The sequence below is a fragment of the Vanellus vanellus genome, assembly GCF_965231255.1.
Source record: "Vanellus vanellus genome assembly, chromosome: 1".
Lineage (NCBI taxonomy): Eukaryota > Metazoa > Chordata > Aves > Charadriiformes > Charadriidae > Vanellus > Vanellus vanellus.
In genome coordinates this window covers 130,849,112-130,864,266 of record NC_138905.1, presented here as the reverse complement: position 1 = coordinate 130,864,266, position 15,155 = coordinate 130,849,112, and the positions used below count along the sequence as shown (strand labels likewise).

Genomic DNA, 15,155 nt, shown 5'->3' with positions numbered 1-15,155 from the left:
AAAAATTGTTCACTTATTAAAAGTAGCTCAGTTTTTCGTGTAACTCAAGTATGAGCATATGCTATACAATTAACTAAAAGCATAGAGAGTAAGAAATGTCTTAAAATGTTTATCCAGTGCAGTCACGCCTAGTGCCTAGGCTCTGGACTAAAGAAACATCTTCATCTTCAGACAGGCATGTGAGTACTTGGCTTAACTGAAAGCATAGTTTATTATACTTAGTTTTGTTGATTTTAGAGTGTTTTGCATTTCATAGAAAAAATTATTCTTCCTTTAAAGACAAAAAAAAAAAGATGGGATGGGGGGGGCGAATATCACTACCATGCTATATGATGCTATCATCCCTAGCTCTGTTGGTCTTGTGTGCCAGGCTTCTTCTTTGCCAGGCATATCCTGTACGGATCCATCTAATGACTAAGAAAGCACAGACGAATGTCTCACAGAAAATAATCACAGGTCAGCTAAGGAATCTGTCTAACCCATGGAAGAGAATGAACCATGAGATTCAATTTATTCGAAACAAGAGGGTAGCATTCTGAAAATCATAGTTGCAATTTTTGCTCTGTAAAGCATTTTTAAGGAAAGTTTAAGATTTAGGACAGTTAAAAACTATTAAAACACAGGGATTTTGTTGTTGCTGCCTGTTGATGAAGTTAACTATGCTGCATACCATAAACAAAGATGACAGGGATAACAAAGAAGTCCCCAGCCTTAATATGAAATGTATATCTTGCTATCCAGCTTAATCTACAAATATAATCTCAGTTTTGGCACATGAATTAGTATCTGTGGAACTTTACTCTCTCTAGAGTTATCTGTGCTTCTTGCCCTATGTTCTTTCTGTGTATGGTTAGTTACCGCTGCTTTCCTAGCAAATGCTGTCCCTTCTCCCAGCCAAATTGTTACACCAAGAAAGAAAAGACTTCTCTTTGGCCTCTTGATGATTAGCAACAAATATAGGAATGTAATGAGTACCACATAAATATGGTACAAATGTTGATTGCATAGGTTAAACACCTAGGAAAATGTCTGAAGTTGGAGACCACCACTGGGCTTCTTGCCTTGAGAAATGTCAATAAGCATTCAGTATGCACTTTGCCTGTCTGGCATGCAAACTTATAACTATAGAGACAGTGCAAGATTATTTTTGTCTTTTTTTCCCCTTTAATATAGATTTCTTTTATGTTCAGTGGAATTTATAAGGTTTAAGTTTTCAATGACTGTCTGCTACATTACGTAACTTTAGAGTGGAGAGCAGTTGAAATACATCTTTTGAAGTTGGTTTGAACCAATCTGTGGAATTTCATTTTAATGTGAATTGAAACCATCTTGAAGTAAATCAGCATACAATTGTGTTATTTGTTTGCTTTGGAAGTTGTGATTTGGATGTCCAAAGTCCAAATCCCTTCTCCTCCGCATCTTCCATGCTATGGCTTTCTATGTCTAGTGGTGTAATTCAGTTTTCATCATTCATCAAGAGGTTTTATGGCTGCAAGGATTTTGTATGAGATAGCCACTAAGAAGCTAGGGCAAATCTGAGTCATCTGACCTGATCGTGAGTCCCAGTGGCACTGTAGGAAAAAGCAGTTCCATGATCAAATAAATATTTTGTGTCTATTCATTAAACTGGAATGAAAAATTTATTTTATGATGTATCAAAAATTTCTCTTTCAATTGAAGATGACAAATTTTTCTGATTGAAAATTTCTCAGTATTTAATTCAAAAAATATTTCTAGTCTATTCATTGAGTCAGGATGCAAAAATGTATTTGACTCTTAGAATTTATTTAGTTTGTGTTATCTAACAACTCTTAATTTTCTTTTGGATGTATTCTGGGGTATAGCATAAAGAGGGAAAGGGAAACACTCTGACGTTTCGGTTTTGCCTTTGAAATCCAATGCAGCTAGGCACATCCATAAAGGTACCTAAGGAAGCTTTTTATCTGAGTCTTGTGGGGTTTGGCTTCTTAACTCAATTAAATCCATTCTATTTCTTTAGATTTGTTTCAACCAAAACATTCATGCTAAGCTTTAAAGTAAGCTTTGGTGAAAACAGCAAAGTTTTCTTCTCAAACTCAAATAGGAATGATTTTCATTTCCTTTGCCTAATGAGATTAAAGTACTGAACTACTGTATTACTCTGGTGACCTCTTTCTCTTTGGTAAGCTGTCTCAAGTGTGGCAAACATGTGGCATATGGGAACAGAGGAAATGTCAAACTGGGGAGCAAAGATTTACAAAATTTAATATCTTTCATAAGCTTTAGCTTCTAGACTTAATATGGACAAAAAAAAAAAAAAGGAAGGAAAATGCCAGATGCTATAATAATATGGGTTCTTCAAAAACGGAAAAAAGTGTACAAACAGATTTATAATGACTTTTTGTAATCCATGGAGTGCAGATTTACTGTAGTTAATATTTTCTCTTTAAAGTTCAGTTAATATTGTTGTTCCTTGCTAAGTCTTTCATGAGGTTCCTATTGGCTTTAAACTACCATGTTTTGTACTTGGTAGCATCTGTAGGAAAAGAGCATATATCATAAAAACTTCTTCAATTAATAATTAATTTCTGTTTCATAAGTAAATGTGTTCTTTCTTTAGCAGTTTGATGAGAAATTATCCCAGTGTTGCACATACATGGAAGATTTTCTTGTAGTTTTGTGGAACAGGAATACTTTCTTCTTCCCGCCCCTCCCCACCTCCCTCCCAGTTGGTTATATTCCACTTCTGGTAGTCATTAAATAACAGTATTTTTAATATAAAATGGAAACTACTTTAATCAACAAATTCCAAATTGGCAATAGCTAAGTTTCTTATTTTGGCTAGTGTGTATTTTCTAATAGTTACAGGACTGGGTGCTGTATTGTGTGCTGGTAGTAACCTTCAGAGTCATATCAAGAATTTATTTTTCTGTTGAGCCATTCACACAGAAAATTTTAAAGGGCTCTTAGGATTAAAAAGAAATGCAAAAGAGAAGAGAAATATGTCCCTTTCTGAACCTTGGATGCTTGTATACATGTACACAAAGTAGTACACCAAAAATTTAACAATATCTGTTAGCGCTGTATATTTTTTACAATTTGTTAAGATTGCACAACATAATAGTCTTATCTCTGTTAAAAAGGACAACTATGTTTTAAAGCAAATGTGTCACCTGCTGAAGAGACAGCTACATGGAGGGTGCGGTTTGGGTTTTTTTTTCTGTCTTTAATCTTCATTTATTCCTGTTTGAAGGTAGGCCCTGCAGATCCTGGTGTGACCCGTCTTGTGGAAAAACCCTTTTGTGTCCCAATGCCACAGTACTCATTGCCAGCCCACAAATTGGTGCCATGACAGCTGTAACCAGGCTATAAAGCAGCTGCCCTTCCATATTTCTCTACCCCCATGCCTCCCTCCTTCCTCCCAGGCTCAGCTTTTGGGTCTAACTCTGCTCCACTTACCTATGTCTACGGGGGAAGATACTCTCTCCTCAAAATGTTTCTGGAGTGTCTCAAAACCAGTGACAACTACCAAAGCCTTACTTAATGGATTTCTGATGGCACTATGTATTTGTATTAAGTTATTGATATAAATATGGACATCATATCCCTGTCCAAGAACACCATAACTACTAGGTCAGGTCTTTTGTGTGCAAATGCACACACAGTTAATCAAATCGAAGCAGTGATGTGCACTGAAGAATATTTAAAAATTCTTGTCAACTTTGGGAAAAATAAATAACTTTGTTCTATTCAGTAAAGAAAAAGAAAAACCTTCCTAGACCTGCTTTATGCTCTTAACTGTTACACTGTATTTTAACTTCTATTTAATTGCAGGTATAGATACAAATGTCTGTCTGACACATATATGGCTTTAAATAAATCTGTGTCTACAGTTTGAGTCATCAAAATCACTAGGAGTTGTATGCAGTTAACATATACTTTGACAAAGAATATCGATAATGTCAATCCAAGATTGCAGTTTCAATATATGAACTCTCTCCCAGTTTATAAGGCCGACATCACTCCAATCTTCAAAAAAGGTAAGAAGGAGGACCCAGGGAACTACAGACTGGTTAGTCTCACCTCTGTCCCTGGGAAGGTAATGGAGTGACTCATTCTGGATGTCATCTCCAAACACGTTGAAGAACAGGAAGTTATTGGAAGTGGTCAACACAGATTTACCAAGGGTAAATCATGCTTGACCACTCTGATAGCCTTCTATGATGTTATAACTGGTTGGCTGGATGAGGGGAGAGCAGTAGATGTCATCTACCTTGACTTCAGCAAGGCTTTTGACACTGTCTCCCATAACATCCTCACTAGGAAGCTTGGGAAGTGTGGGCTAGGTGAGGAGACAGCGAGGTGGATTGAGAGTTGGCTGTGTGACAGAACTCAGAGGGTTGTGATTAATGGAGCAGTGTCAAGTTGGAGGCCTGTAACCAGTGGTGTCCCCCAGGGGTCAATACTCGGTCCAATCTTGCTCAATATATTCATTAATGACCTGGATGAGGGGACAGAGTGTATCCTCAGCAAGTCTGCTGATGATACCAAACTGGGTGGGGTGGCTGACACTCCAGAGGGCCGTGCTGCCATCCAGCATGACCTGGACAGGTTGGAGAGCTGGGCAGAGAAGAATCTAATGAAGTTCAACAAGAGCAAGTGCGGGGTCCTGCACCTGGGGAGGAAGAATGCAAAGCACCAGTATAGGTTAGGGGTAGACCTGCTGGGAAGTAGTTCTATGGAGAAGGATCTGGGGGTCGTGGCAGACAGTAAACTATCCATGAGCCAGCAACGTGCCCTTGTTGCCAAAAAGGCCAATGGAATCCTGGGATGCATAGGGAAGAGTGTGGCCAGTAGGTCGAGGAAGGTCATTCTCCCCCTCTACTCTGCACTGGTGAGGCCACAACTGGAATACTGTGTCCAGTTTTGGGCTCCCCAGTTCAAGAGGGACAGGGAACTGCTGGAGAGAGTCCAGCGTAGGGCTGCTAAGATGATTAAGGGACTGGAGCATCTGCCTTATGAGGAAAGGCTGAGAGAGCTGGGGCTCTTTAGCCTGGAGAAGAGAAGGCTGAGGGGAGACCTTATTAATGCATACAAGTATCTAAAGGGTGGGTTGAAGGAGGATGGAGCCAGGCTCTTTTCAGTGGTTCCCAGTGACAGGACAAGGGGCAATGGGCACGAGTTGGAACATAGGAAGTTCCATTCAAATACACGGAAGAACTTCTTTTGGTTCGGGTGACACTGGCACAGGCTGCCCAGGGAGGTTGTGGAGTCCCCTTCTCTGGAGATTTTCAAGACCCGCCTGGATGCAGTCCTGAGTAATGTGCTCTGGGCAATCTTGCTTTGGCAGGGGAGTTGGACTAGATGATCTCTAGAGGTCCCTTCCAACTCTGAAAATTTTGTGATTCCGTGATTTTATGAGTGAAAGTGATGTATAACAGATTCATAAACAGAAATATGTATTTTTTTTTTAATATGTGCTCTTGCTGGCAACCTCATGGCCTATGTATACTTAGTAATTATATGATTAGAACTTTTAATCTGTGAAACTTTAAAGTAAAAAATGATCCTTTGACTCCAAGTCTGTTTGAAAGAAATAGTGTTTCTTTGGGTGTCAGCTCTTCTGAAGCACTCACTGCAATTCTTTTCATTTCTGTATGGTCCTAGTTACAATGCCATAATGATGCAGCTTAAGAAACTTCCAGCAGCTAAATAACAGCAACAAGGTGTTTGCAGTCTCCTATGCATGTGTCGTAATTTGATTAATTTTAATCCTCTTGCATTATGAACTAGTCTGCTGAATTTTCTCGTATTTACTCCAAGTGGAGAGTCTTCACATATTTAGTTATTATAGTTCAGCTGATATTCAGCAACTTTTTTGGGATATTCAGCAGTTGCTGTTCAAGTGCTTCTGAAATTCCAACATGGTGAAGTCCTTGGTCTTCCTCTTAATCTCAAAAATGAAGCTACTGGAGAACAAATGTATTTTCAGAAGCAGTTTCAATAATAAGAGATTATGGGAGAGATGAAATAATTTGCCATCTGCTGTACAACATGATATATCACTATGGTCCAGAATTCTCTTCTTGGAAATCTTCTTTCTAAAAGCCATCCTTACATGTGCTTGTTCAATTTTTAGAAATTAGTGTAACGACTTCCCATGGTAGCTTCTCGTCAGGTTGGGTTAGTATTTTGTTTTAGTCATTTGCAGTTCCAGAGGGAAATCTAAAACCAATGCATACCAGACTTCATTTCCTCACATAGTAATGTTGAGATTCCATATCTAAATGATATAGTGAACAATAGAAATTGTATGACAGTGGCACTGAGTGGAAGTTATCTTTGAAAATAAATCATAGCATGTTAGGGGAGCAGGGAGGAAAGAGGCTTGTATTCTTAAGGTCCAAAAAGAACCGCAGATGCTGTAGCATAGCCACATAAGAAACAGAGAAGGTAGAACCGTCCTCAAATAAAGATGTATAGTAAATATAAGAAGCAAGAAACAATTCATTTCAGATAGGCACTGATCATTAATACAGTTAAATACCAGGCTTTGGAAATTAATCTAGTAAACAAACTCTTCTGGTTTTTGGCTGTTGATTACATTATGCTGCCATCTCTGTGTTGTAACTGTAAATGTGCAGATGGTCTCTGAGCTGAAAAAGAATAATTGAAAGAAGGTAGCACAGAAGCATACAAAAGATTAGGGACCTGTGCACTGGGTCTGGCTGGGTTGAACTTGGTTTTATTCATAGCAGCCTGTATGGTGCCATGTTTTGGATTTGTGACTAGAAGACTGTTGATAACACACCAGTGTTTTGACTGTTGCAGATCAGTGCTTGCACCACATCAGGGCTCCTCTTTTTCCTGTTCTGTTCCCCAAAACAAGTAGGCTTCGGAGTTGTGGGCAAGAGACTGGGAGGCGACACAGCTGGGACAGCTGACCTGAATTGGCCAAAGGGATATTCCATACCAAATAACGTCATGCTCAGCAATAAAAATGGGGAGTTTGGGGTTTTCAGGGTAACCATTGCTCAGCGACTGGCTGGGCATTGGTCTTCTTGTGGGAGGTGAGTGAGTGCCTTTGCATCACTGGGTTGTTGTGGTTTTTTTTTTTCCCTTTCCTTCTCTTCTTAAACTATCTTTATCTTGACCAAAGAGTTTTCTCACTTTTGCTTTTCCTGTTCTCTTCCCTGTTCTGGTGCATGCGGGGCGTAGTGGTAGAGAAGCTGTGTGAGTACTTGGCTGCTGGCTGGGGTCAGCCCACCAGAACCGGGCAGGTTAGTGTGGGCTACGCTACCTTTCAATGTGTGTTTACTGACTCCTATTTTACATAATATAATAAACCAGAAAAAAAGGGTTTGAAAGAAGCAAGAGGGACTGAATAGGCGTCAAGGAAGAATTCTTGCTTTACAGTAGGAACTTAGGAAGTTCAGCATGCGTTTGCTTTTCCTTTGTTTCTCTGTCTTGCGTAGTAGATTTAAGCTATTTTTTTCTTCAAAATAACTTTCGTGTTTTAACTTTTTCTACAACATGACAGTGATGATTAAAGGATTAGTATTAATTCAGACAAAAATACTATTTAGTTTTAGGTAAGAGAGAGAATGACATAAAAAATTCCCACCAGATACACATAAAGGTATTTTCACCCTTATTCTGCCTGTAAGTAGTCCAATACCTAGGCATATGTAATTTGTTTCGTGTTAGCGCACTATTCTGAAGCCAAGAAATACAGCATTTTTTATTAATTTATGGCAAATCATAGCTTTCTTTTTCTATTACTCCTCTTCCTGTGGGCTACTGCATTTGCCAAGGTTCTTCAACCAGTAAATATGCCACTTTTAAAACTTCTCTCAGGTGGGGCTGAGACAACTGCAGATTTAAGGAGCTAACTTCTTTAATTGATGATGGTATCCAAAATAATTTTTTTGTCTCCCTCAAATGCCTGTAAACATCTTCTTTTTCCCTTACTGGCACCCCTCCATACCAGCCACTACACACTTCTAGACCAAGAAGGAAATATGTAAGATTTTAGCCTACAACATAATTTTTGCGAGAGTTTTCAAGATAATGAAAAATGGGATTTCAAAATGAAAGTGCTATCTCAAACAGAAGTGCAGCATAGTAATGTGCAAAGCGGTAATAGCAATCTTAGTGCAAAAGGAAATTTAATCATGTATAAAATATACTTGACGTGGTCATTTGAAAACATTACTACCAATGATAAATCCATATTTTTTTCATGTTTCCAATTTTACACTGGCACTTTTTTGAAAGTACAAAACCTAGGTGGTCTAAGAATAGAACTGACTGCATTCTCTTTCTCATCTGCATAGTGTGTTGCATTTCTAAGCTCTGCTTTTTCATTCCTGTTAGAGTTCATTTTTATAGCAAATAAAAGGATACACAAACGAAAACCAGACAATCTTTGCATTTCTTTGTAATGAGAACACACGCTAGAATACCATGTGTTATGTTGCGTAGAGCTAATTGGCTCAGGTACTGTAATGAGCGTGCTATAAAGTATAAAATTTTGATATTTTTTTTTTTTCTTTTAATGCCACCTAGTCTAAGCAAAAAGCAAAAAGAAACAACCAGGGTAAAAAGAGATAATGCAGAACAGACTGATAATTTTAACTTTGTTATTTTGATAGTAAAATATTGTTGTGAAAATTGTTTTAAAGAAAGTAATCTTTAGTCTTATGCATCACTTGATAAACTTTTGAAAAGTTGTTTTATGAACAGCCAAATAAGAGAAGCCTCTTTTCTTGACAGATTATGCCCCATACTTCTCCACCCTACCCAAAGATCTTAACCACACTGCTACAATATCCTTTGTTCACTTTCTCTACCTATCATCGTATTTAGTCTTCCTACATACTGTCATCTTATTTCTGCATCTGCTAATGCCCTTGACAAGTTCCAGCTCTAGGAACAAGAACTAGTGCTTTCTCCCTTAGGTACCCATTTTTCAAAAGGTATGAGTTCACTTCTTTGTCAGATTTGGTTGCAAATGGCTAATGTGTTCAAAAATGCTGAAGAGGCTGACAAATAAATAGAAGGCACAGTGAAATCGCATAAACATCTCTGTAGGAAATTACATTAAGAACAGAAATGCAAACACAGATAAGCAGGAAAAAATGGATCTGATATTTTAATTTTATTAAATACTATTAAATGCAATAAATTTAGGAGAATTTACTGTTACTGATATAAATGTTTTAGAAGAACTCTCTTCAACTGCTAGGCCTAAATTGTTTAGATGTCCAGAATTCAGATTTCTAACAATGTATTGGAGACTTGAAGACCTCTACTAATTCTGAAACTTATAAATTGAATTGAAGCTTTTGAATGAAGCCAGGCTGTAGCCGTGGACCCAGGAGTTATTAGCTTTATTATTTTCTCCTTTTCAGCACTGAATTTTGCCTTGAAAACGATACATATGATCCTGCAAAATGAAGGGGAAGACCTTCTCAGTAATGTTAAATATTTTGTGTGCTGGGTCCTATCAGCAGGTACAGCCTGCAAGAAGCTTGTTTATCCAGAAGAACGATCTCATTATTAGGACAGTGATGTAGTGTGGTTTACTTCATACCCTGAAATCACTCAAGGAAATAACGGAGTGAATTATATTCATCCTGGACCCTGTATTGCGCGATTATGTGTAGCAATAACTGGTAGCATATTAAAATAGAGATCAGGGACTACAACCATTCATTTGAAAGCAATTCTGAAATTTCAAAGCTGTTGAATTATTCAAGTATTTTCCAATTTATAAAATAAAATAAAAGATGATTAACTGCATGATGATGTGATGATAGAAAGAAAGACATTTGATAAGTCTTGAGTGTATTATTTTTTTCCCACAGTTGTTTTGTGCCAGCATAAATTTAGGTGTTGATTGTGTGTCTGTAGCAGCCATAACTAGGAAGGGAAACGCTAGTTATTTTCTTTATTCAATGCCCTACTTACACACAAAGAAAAGAAAGAAAATCCAGTCAAAAGAGAAATGGACCACAGTTAGAATACAAAACTGAATAGAAATCCCTCAATCTATTTAATATTAACAAGTCTGGATGAACATGAAGCCTTTGCTCTTCTCTGTGCCTATTTATGAAGGCAGTAACACAAGTGTTTAATATGCAAATATGTAACATTTTTAAGGTGCCAATGTCAATAAAAAGATCTAAAGATTTCTATGAATGCAAAAGGCATCATGGATATAATTAGTCTTTGGTTCTTTGAAAACGTACCTTTATGTGATTCAAGGAAGTTGGAAATCGGGATTTTAACTACGTTTCTGATACATCCATGTTTTCCTAGAATGAAAAATGCATGTGTATTCTATACACCATGTGCAGACTCTATGTAGGAAGTGTCAGTTACAGTACATGCATGCTATCATCTGTCTGAGTATTCACAGTAATCTCATTTTTAAGGACATGGCAGACTATTTTTCTTTCCATTATTGGGTTTTAAGCCTCTGTTTATGCTCCTTAGTTACAGTGGAATAAGAGCATTTCAAACACAGATAGACAGTTATCTCCTGAAATATCACTTACCACAAAATATCACAGAAGGGTGTCTGTCATGATAAGAATGATGAATTTCTATTATATCTGTCAAAACTGCATTAGCACCTTCTCATAGATGAAGTCACATTGGCTGAGCAGTTGCGTGAGGTATTTCCTGCAAGATTTTTAAGATATTAAGGCTTCCAGCTGTAATAAGGATAATACAGTTCTAAGTGACTTGAATGTCAGTATTGGCAGCATTTAACTGGTATAATATTTCTGTTAGCAGGAAGAGAAACACTTTCAGGTTAACTTCATTGAAAGACCACATTGAGAAGAGGACGAATGTTTTCTTAAGAGTGTCATGGAATGTAACTGAAATAAATCAGAGAATCAAAAAATGGTTGAGGTTGGAAGGGACCTCTGGAGGTCATCTAGTCCAAACCCCTGCTCAAGCAGGGCCACCTGAAGCTGCTTGCCCAGGAACATGTCTAGCTGGTTTTTGATTGTGTCCAAAGATGGAGACTCCACAACCGCCCTGAGCATCCTGTGCCAGGGCTCAGTCACCCTCACAGTGAAAAGTATAGTGCAGACAGAACCTCGTGTTTCAGTTTGTGTCCGTTGCCTCTTGTCCTGTCGCCATGCACCTCTGAAAGTAGCCTAGCTCTGACCTCTTTGCACCCTTCCTTGATGTATTTATATATATTGGTAAGATCCTCCCCGAGCTGTTACTTTTCCAGGTTCAACAATCCAAGCTTTCAGCGTGTGCTCATAGGAAAGATGCTCCAGCCCCTTAAAAATCTTCATGGCCCTTTTTTGGACTGTCTTGTATTGAGGAGCCCAGAACTGGAGATAGTACTCCAGGTGTGGCCTCACTAGTGCAGAGTAGAGGGGAAGGATCACCTCCTTCTGCCTGCTGGCAGTACTTTGACTAACGTAGCTCAGCGTACCATTGGTCTTTTTTGCCACAGGGGCACATTGCTGGTTCATGTTCAACTTGGTGTTCATAAGGACCCCAGGCCCTTTTCTGTCAAGCTGCTTTCTAGCTGGGTGTGCCACAGCATATCTTGGTGCATGGGGTTGTTCCCAGACACAGGACTTTACACTTCCCCTTGTTGAACTTCATAAGGTTCCTGTCAGCCCATTTCTCCAGCCTGTTGAGGACTGTCTGGACAACAGTACAACCCTCTGGTGTATCAGCAGCTCCTTTAAGTTTTGTGTCATCAGCAAACTTGTTGAAGGTACACTCTGCCCCATCGTCCACATTATTACTCTCAATGTTAAACAGGACTGGACCCAGTATTGATCCCTTGAGTACACCACTAGTTAAAACATAACTTACAAATCCATAATATTATGAGCATGCTAGTATTCATATTTGCTTGAGTTGATGTTCTGTTAAGCTATCTGGTGAGACATACTGATGTGGTTAGTGCCAACAAATGACCAAATAGTTCGGTAGGTAGTTACCTTAAAAAGTACTGTTGGTCGTACTTTTGATATGAAGTCCTAATGTGAAACTTTAGACAATTCTATGCATTGAAGAGTTTTGGATTTGTATCCTCTTTCCACAGAAATGTCATCCAGTTTATATATTTGAAATAAGTATTTCACAGAGCCTTAATGTAAATAAAATGCCTACATATTCAAACTCTTGTTAATATTCTCCTTAAAACTCAGGAACTGAACTTCGGTGATGTTAATTTTCAAAAGTTTGGTAATGTTCTCTCTGGTTTTGCGTGTGGTTTATGGAACACCTTCTAGCATGTCTGCCTAAGCCTCCTAAACTGGACTGCAGGTGATCCTTAGCACTTTTTTATGAAGAATAGCATGCTGAAATAAAGCCAAGGGTATCTGCTCTGTATAGTTAATCCTTCATTCAATACGAAGGCTTAAAACAGAGTTGGTGTTATTCTGCAAGAGCTTCTCATGGATTCACCAAGCTCAAGGAACTGGGAACCATTAGAACCGAATATACTGAGAAAGAAAACATGACTAGCAGACTAATTTAATAAGCTAAAGTGTACTAACTTAATTAGGCAGCGAAAGGCAAGATTACAATTTGATAATAAAGTATGATGAAGAAGGTATTACCTGGTAACTTATATAATGGAATTAACGCTGCTTAGAGGTGCATGTTAATTCATTTTTGGCATGGGGATTTAGAATCAGAGAGAAATAGAATCAGATCGGAGAGAGAATGCTCTTTCAGAAAGGTTAAAAATGAAATGATCGAAGATGTAAATGAATTCTGAAATAAATGGAAGTTAGTTTCTTAAGTCCTATGGGGAAGCTAATAGCATAGCCTTGTCTCTGTTCACTTCAATTTTTGCAAGAGCACATCTATGTCTTATTAGGGCCTTGTAAAGATTACTAATTTTTTTAGGGACTGTTAGGTAGGAAAATTGGAACAGGGACATATTGTCATCCCTTCCTGGTCTTAAATGTAAACACAGGAGAAGGCAATCCAAAGATATAGCAAAAGTTTCTCTGCATGAATTCTGTTCAGAATGCAAATTGATTCTAAAGCTTTGGGGTTTTTTCCTCCATCTTTTAGTGATGTGTGGAGATGTTTGTGTCTTATTTTGCTATATATAATAAGTATATATTTGCTATATATAATAAGCTGTGGTATTATCCAAATGTCCAAATATCCAAACTCTAGGGTGAGAGGCATTCGACTTTAGCTGTGTGAAAGTTGGTATGCTAAGCTAGCTAGCTGTCCAAGCTCTTTTAAAGTTAACAAAGACAAGCGGCAAATTCCAAGACCAAATATTTATGAGTCATAGACGTTGATTTTAAGATTAAATAAGTTGTTCTTTGTATGTACTGATTGCTTTCTACTGGAAAGAGGTACTGGAAACTGGAGTGAGGGCCTGATTAACTAGTTGAGGTTGGACATTGAGTTTTTCAGTGAATGAACCTAATGGTGAATTTCCATAGTTGAAATTCTTTAACAAAAAAAAAAACATAAACTTTTGTTAAGGAAGCCATCGTATCTCTATACCTTTTGTTCTCTTGGTATTCTTAAAAAAAAATAATGGGGGGTGGGAGGAGGCGAGATTGGAATTTTTTTTGTTGTTGGGGTTTCATTTTCTGTGAATGTCAAAAAAATCTAGTATTGATTGGTATCTGTCTAGCATTGTTGAACAGGTGAAGAATATGAAAATTATTCCAGAATTATTGCTAATCAGGACAGAAAAAAAATGGTACTGGTACTGTCTAGCATTATTGAAGAGGTGAAGAAAATGAAAATTATTCCAGAATTATTGCTAATCAGGTCAGGAAAAAAAAAAACATTAATCATTTAAATTGACTTATAATGTACTTCTAGAAAGTCAGGAATTCCAAGTAAGATCTGCTGAACTTTTTCATGAATAATCCATTAAAAATACTGGCAGTAATTTTCCTGGCACTATCCTTTTGCACATTTGCTCTTATTGCTCTTATTGTTGAGACAGTTTCTTCTCCTCCTTCAATCAAACTTGAACTTTTACTCTTTCTGGTTCAGGCCACAGCTCCTTGTCCTGATGTCTTCTGAGACTAACAACTTCTTTCATTTATATGTTTACCCTGAAGGTATTTGATTAATGCAATTCAGAGATTGTGACACCTTGCATTTCACATGGTCTCTGTGTTGCACCAACTTCACTCCAGTATTTTAGAACTGGTCATGCTGGAGTTCCACAAAAAAAAAAAAAAAAAAAAAAAAAGAGCAATTGCTCTGTTATCTCAGAAATTATCAATATTTAACACAAAAATCTCGTAATAACTCTGTTCTGCGTAGACAAGTACCTCACATTACTGGTGTGGAAATGCAGCTGATTTTTCAGGCATCAAAAGAGTACTGCTTACTCAATGGACCTTTTCCCAAATGCAGTGCTTTCCCACAATAAAGGTTGCTGTGTGAATAGTGCTCTCTGAAGCCTTTGTTAATCTCTTGTCATTTTCTCTTCTCTTTTAGCTGATGGATGCACTGACTGGTCTGTGGATTACAAGAAATATCAAGTTCTAGTGGGAGAACCCGTTCGCATAAAATGTGCACTCTTTTATGGATATATTAGAGCTAATTACTCCCTAGCCCAAAGTGCTGGACTTAGTTTGATGTGGTACAAAAGCTCTGGACCCGGAGATTTTGAGGAACCTATAGCTTTTGATGGAATGAGAATGAGCAAAGAGGAAGACTCCATTTGGTTCCGACCAACAGTGGTACAAGACAGTGGGCTCTATGCATGTGTTATAAGGTACTGTATTTTAATATATTGCATTTTAATTAACCAGATATGAAACATGGCTCAAAATAGTGAGACTTCTGTGTGGAAGAAACTTGTTTTTTTGAGCGTGTTCCTTGTTCTTCTCCTGCTGGTACTCCTTTCCCTGAAGTGATTCATGATTAAGTAGAAATGACTGTTGAATGTCTTGAACATTTTAAATTATTTTTTTGTAAAAATTTAGGTCATTTATAGCAAAATCCAAAATTTATGACATGGGTGGGACTGGATGCATAAGTCATGTGTTCCTGATTCTGATTCTGGTTTAACTCTAACAATCACTATCCTAGCGTAAAAGGTTTCCTTTTCACATTCAGATTTAGTTTCATGTGGATTTTATGTAGTGGTTTCATTTAATTCACTTTTTCTCTGTAAAAAATTATTTGATGTA

At 37.7% G+C, this 15,155-nt stretch overlaps 1 protein-coding gene across 1 annotated transcript in view; it reads left to right on the top strand.

Moving 5' to 3' along the window:
* Positions 1 to 15,155, top strand: part of IL1RAPL1 (interleukin 1 receptor accessory protein like 1) — a gene marked incomplete at both ends in the record, with an annotated part of 677,390 nt that overhangs the window by 311,658 nt on the left and 350,577 nt on the right. The window contains one exon of the mRNA XM_082498507.1: positions 14,458 to 14,737. Within this exon, the coding sequence (XP_082354633.1) occupies positions 14,458 to 14,737 (280 nt within the window). The remainder of the gene's footprint in view (positions 1 to 14,457; positions 14,738 to 15,155) is intronic.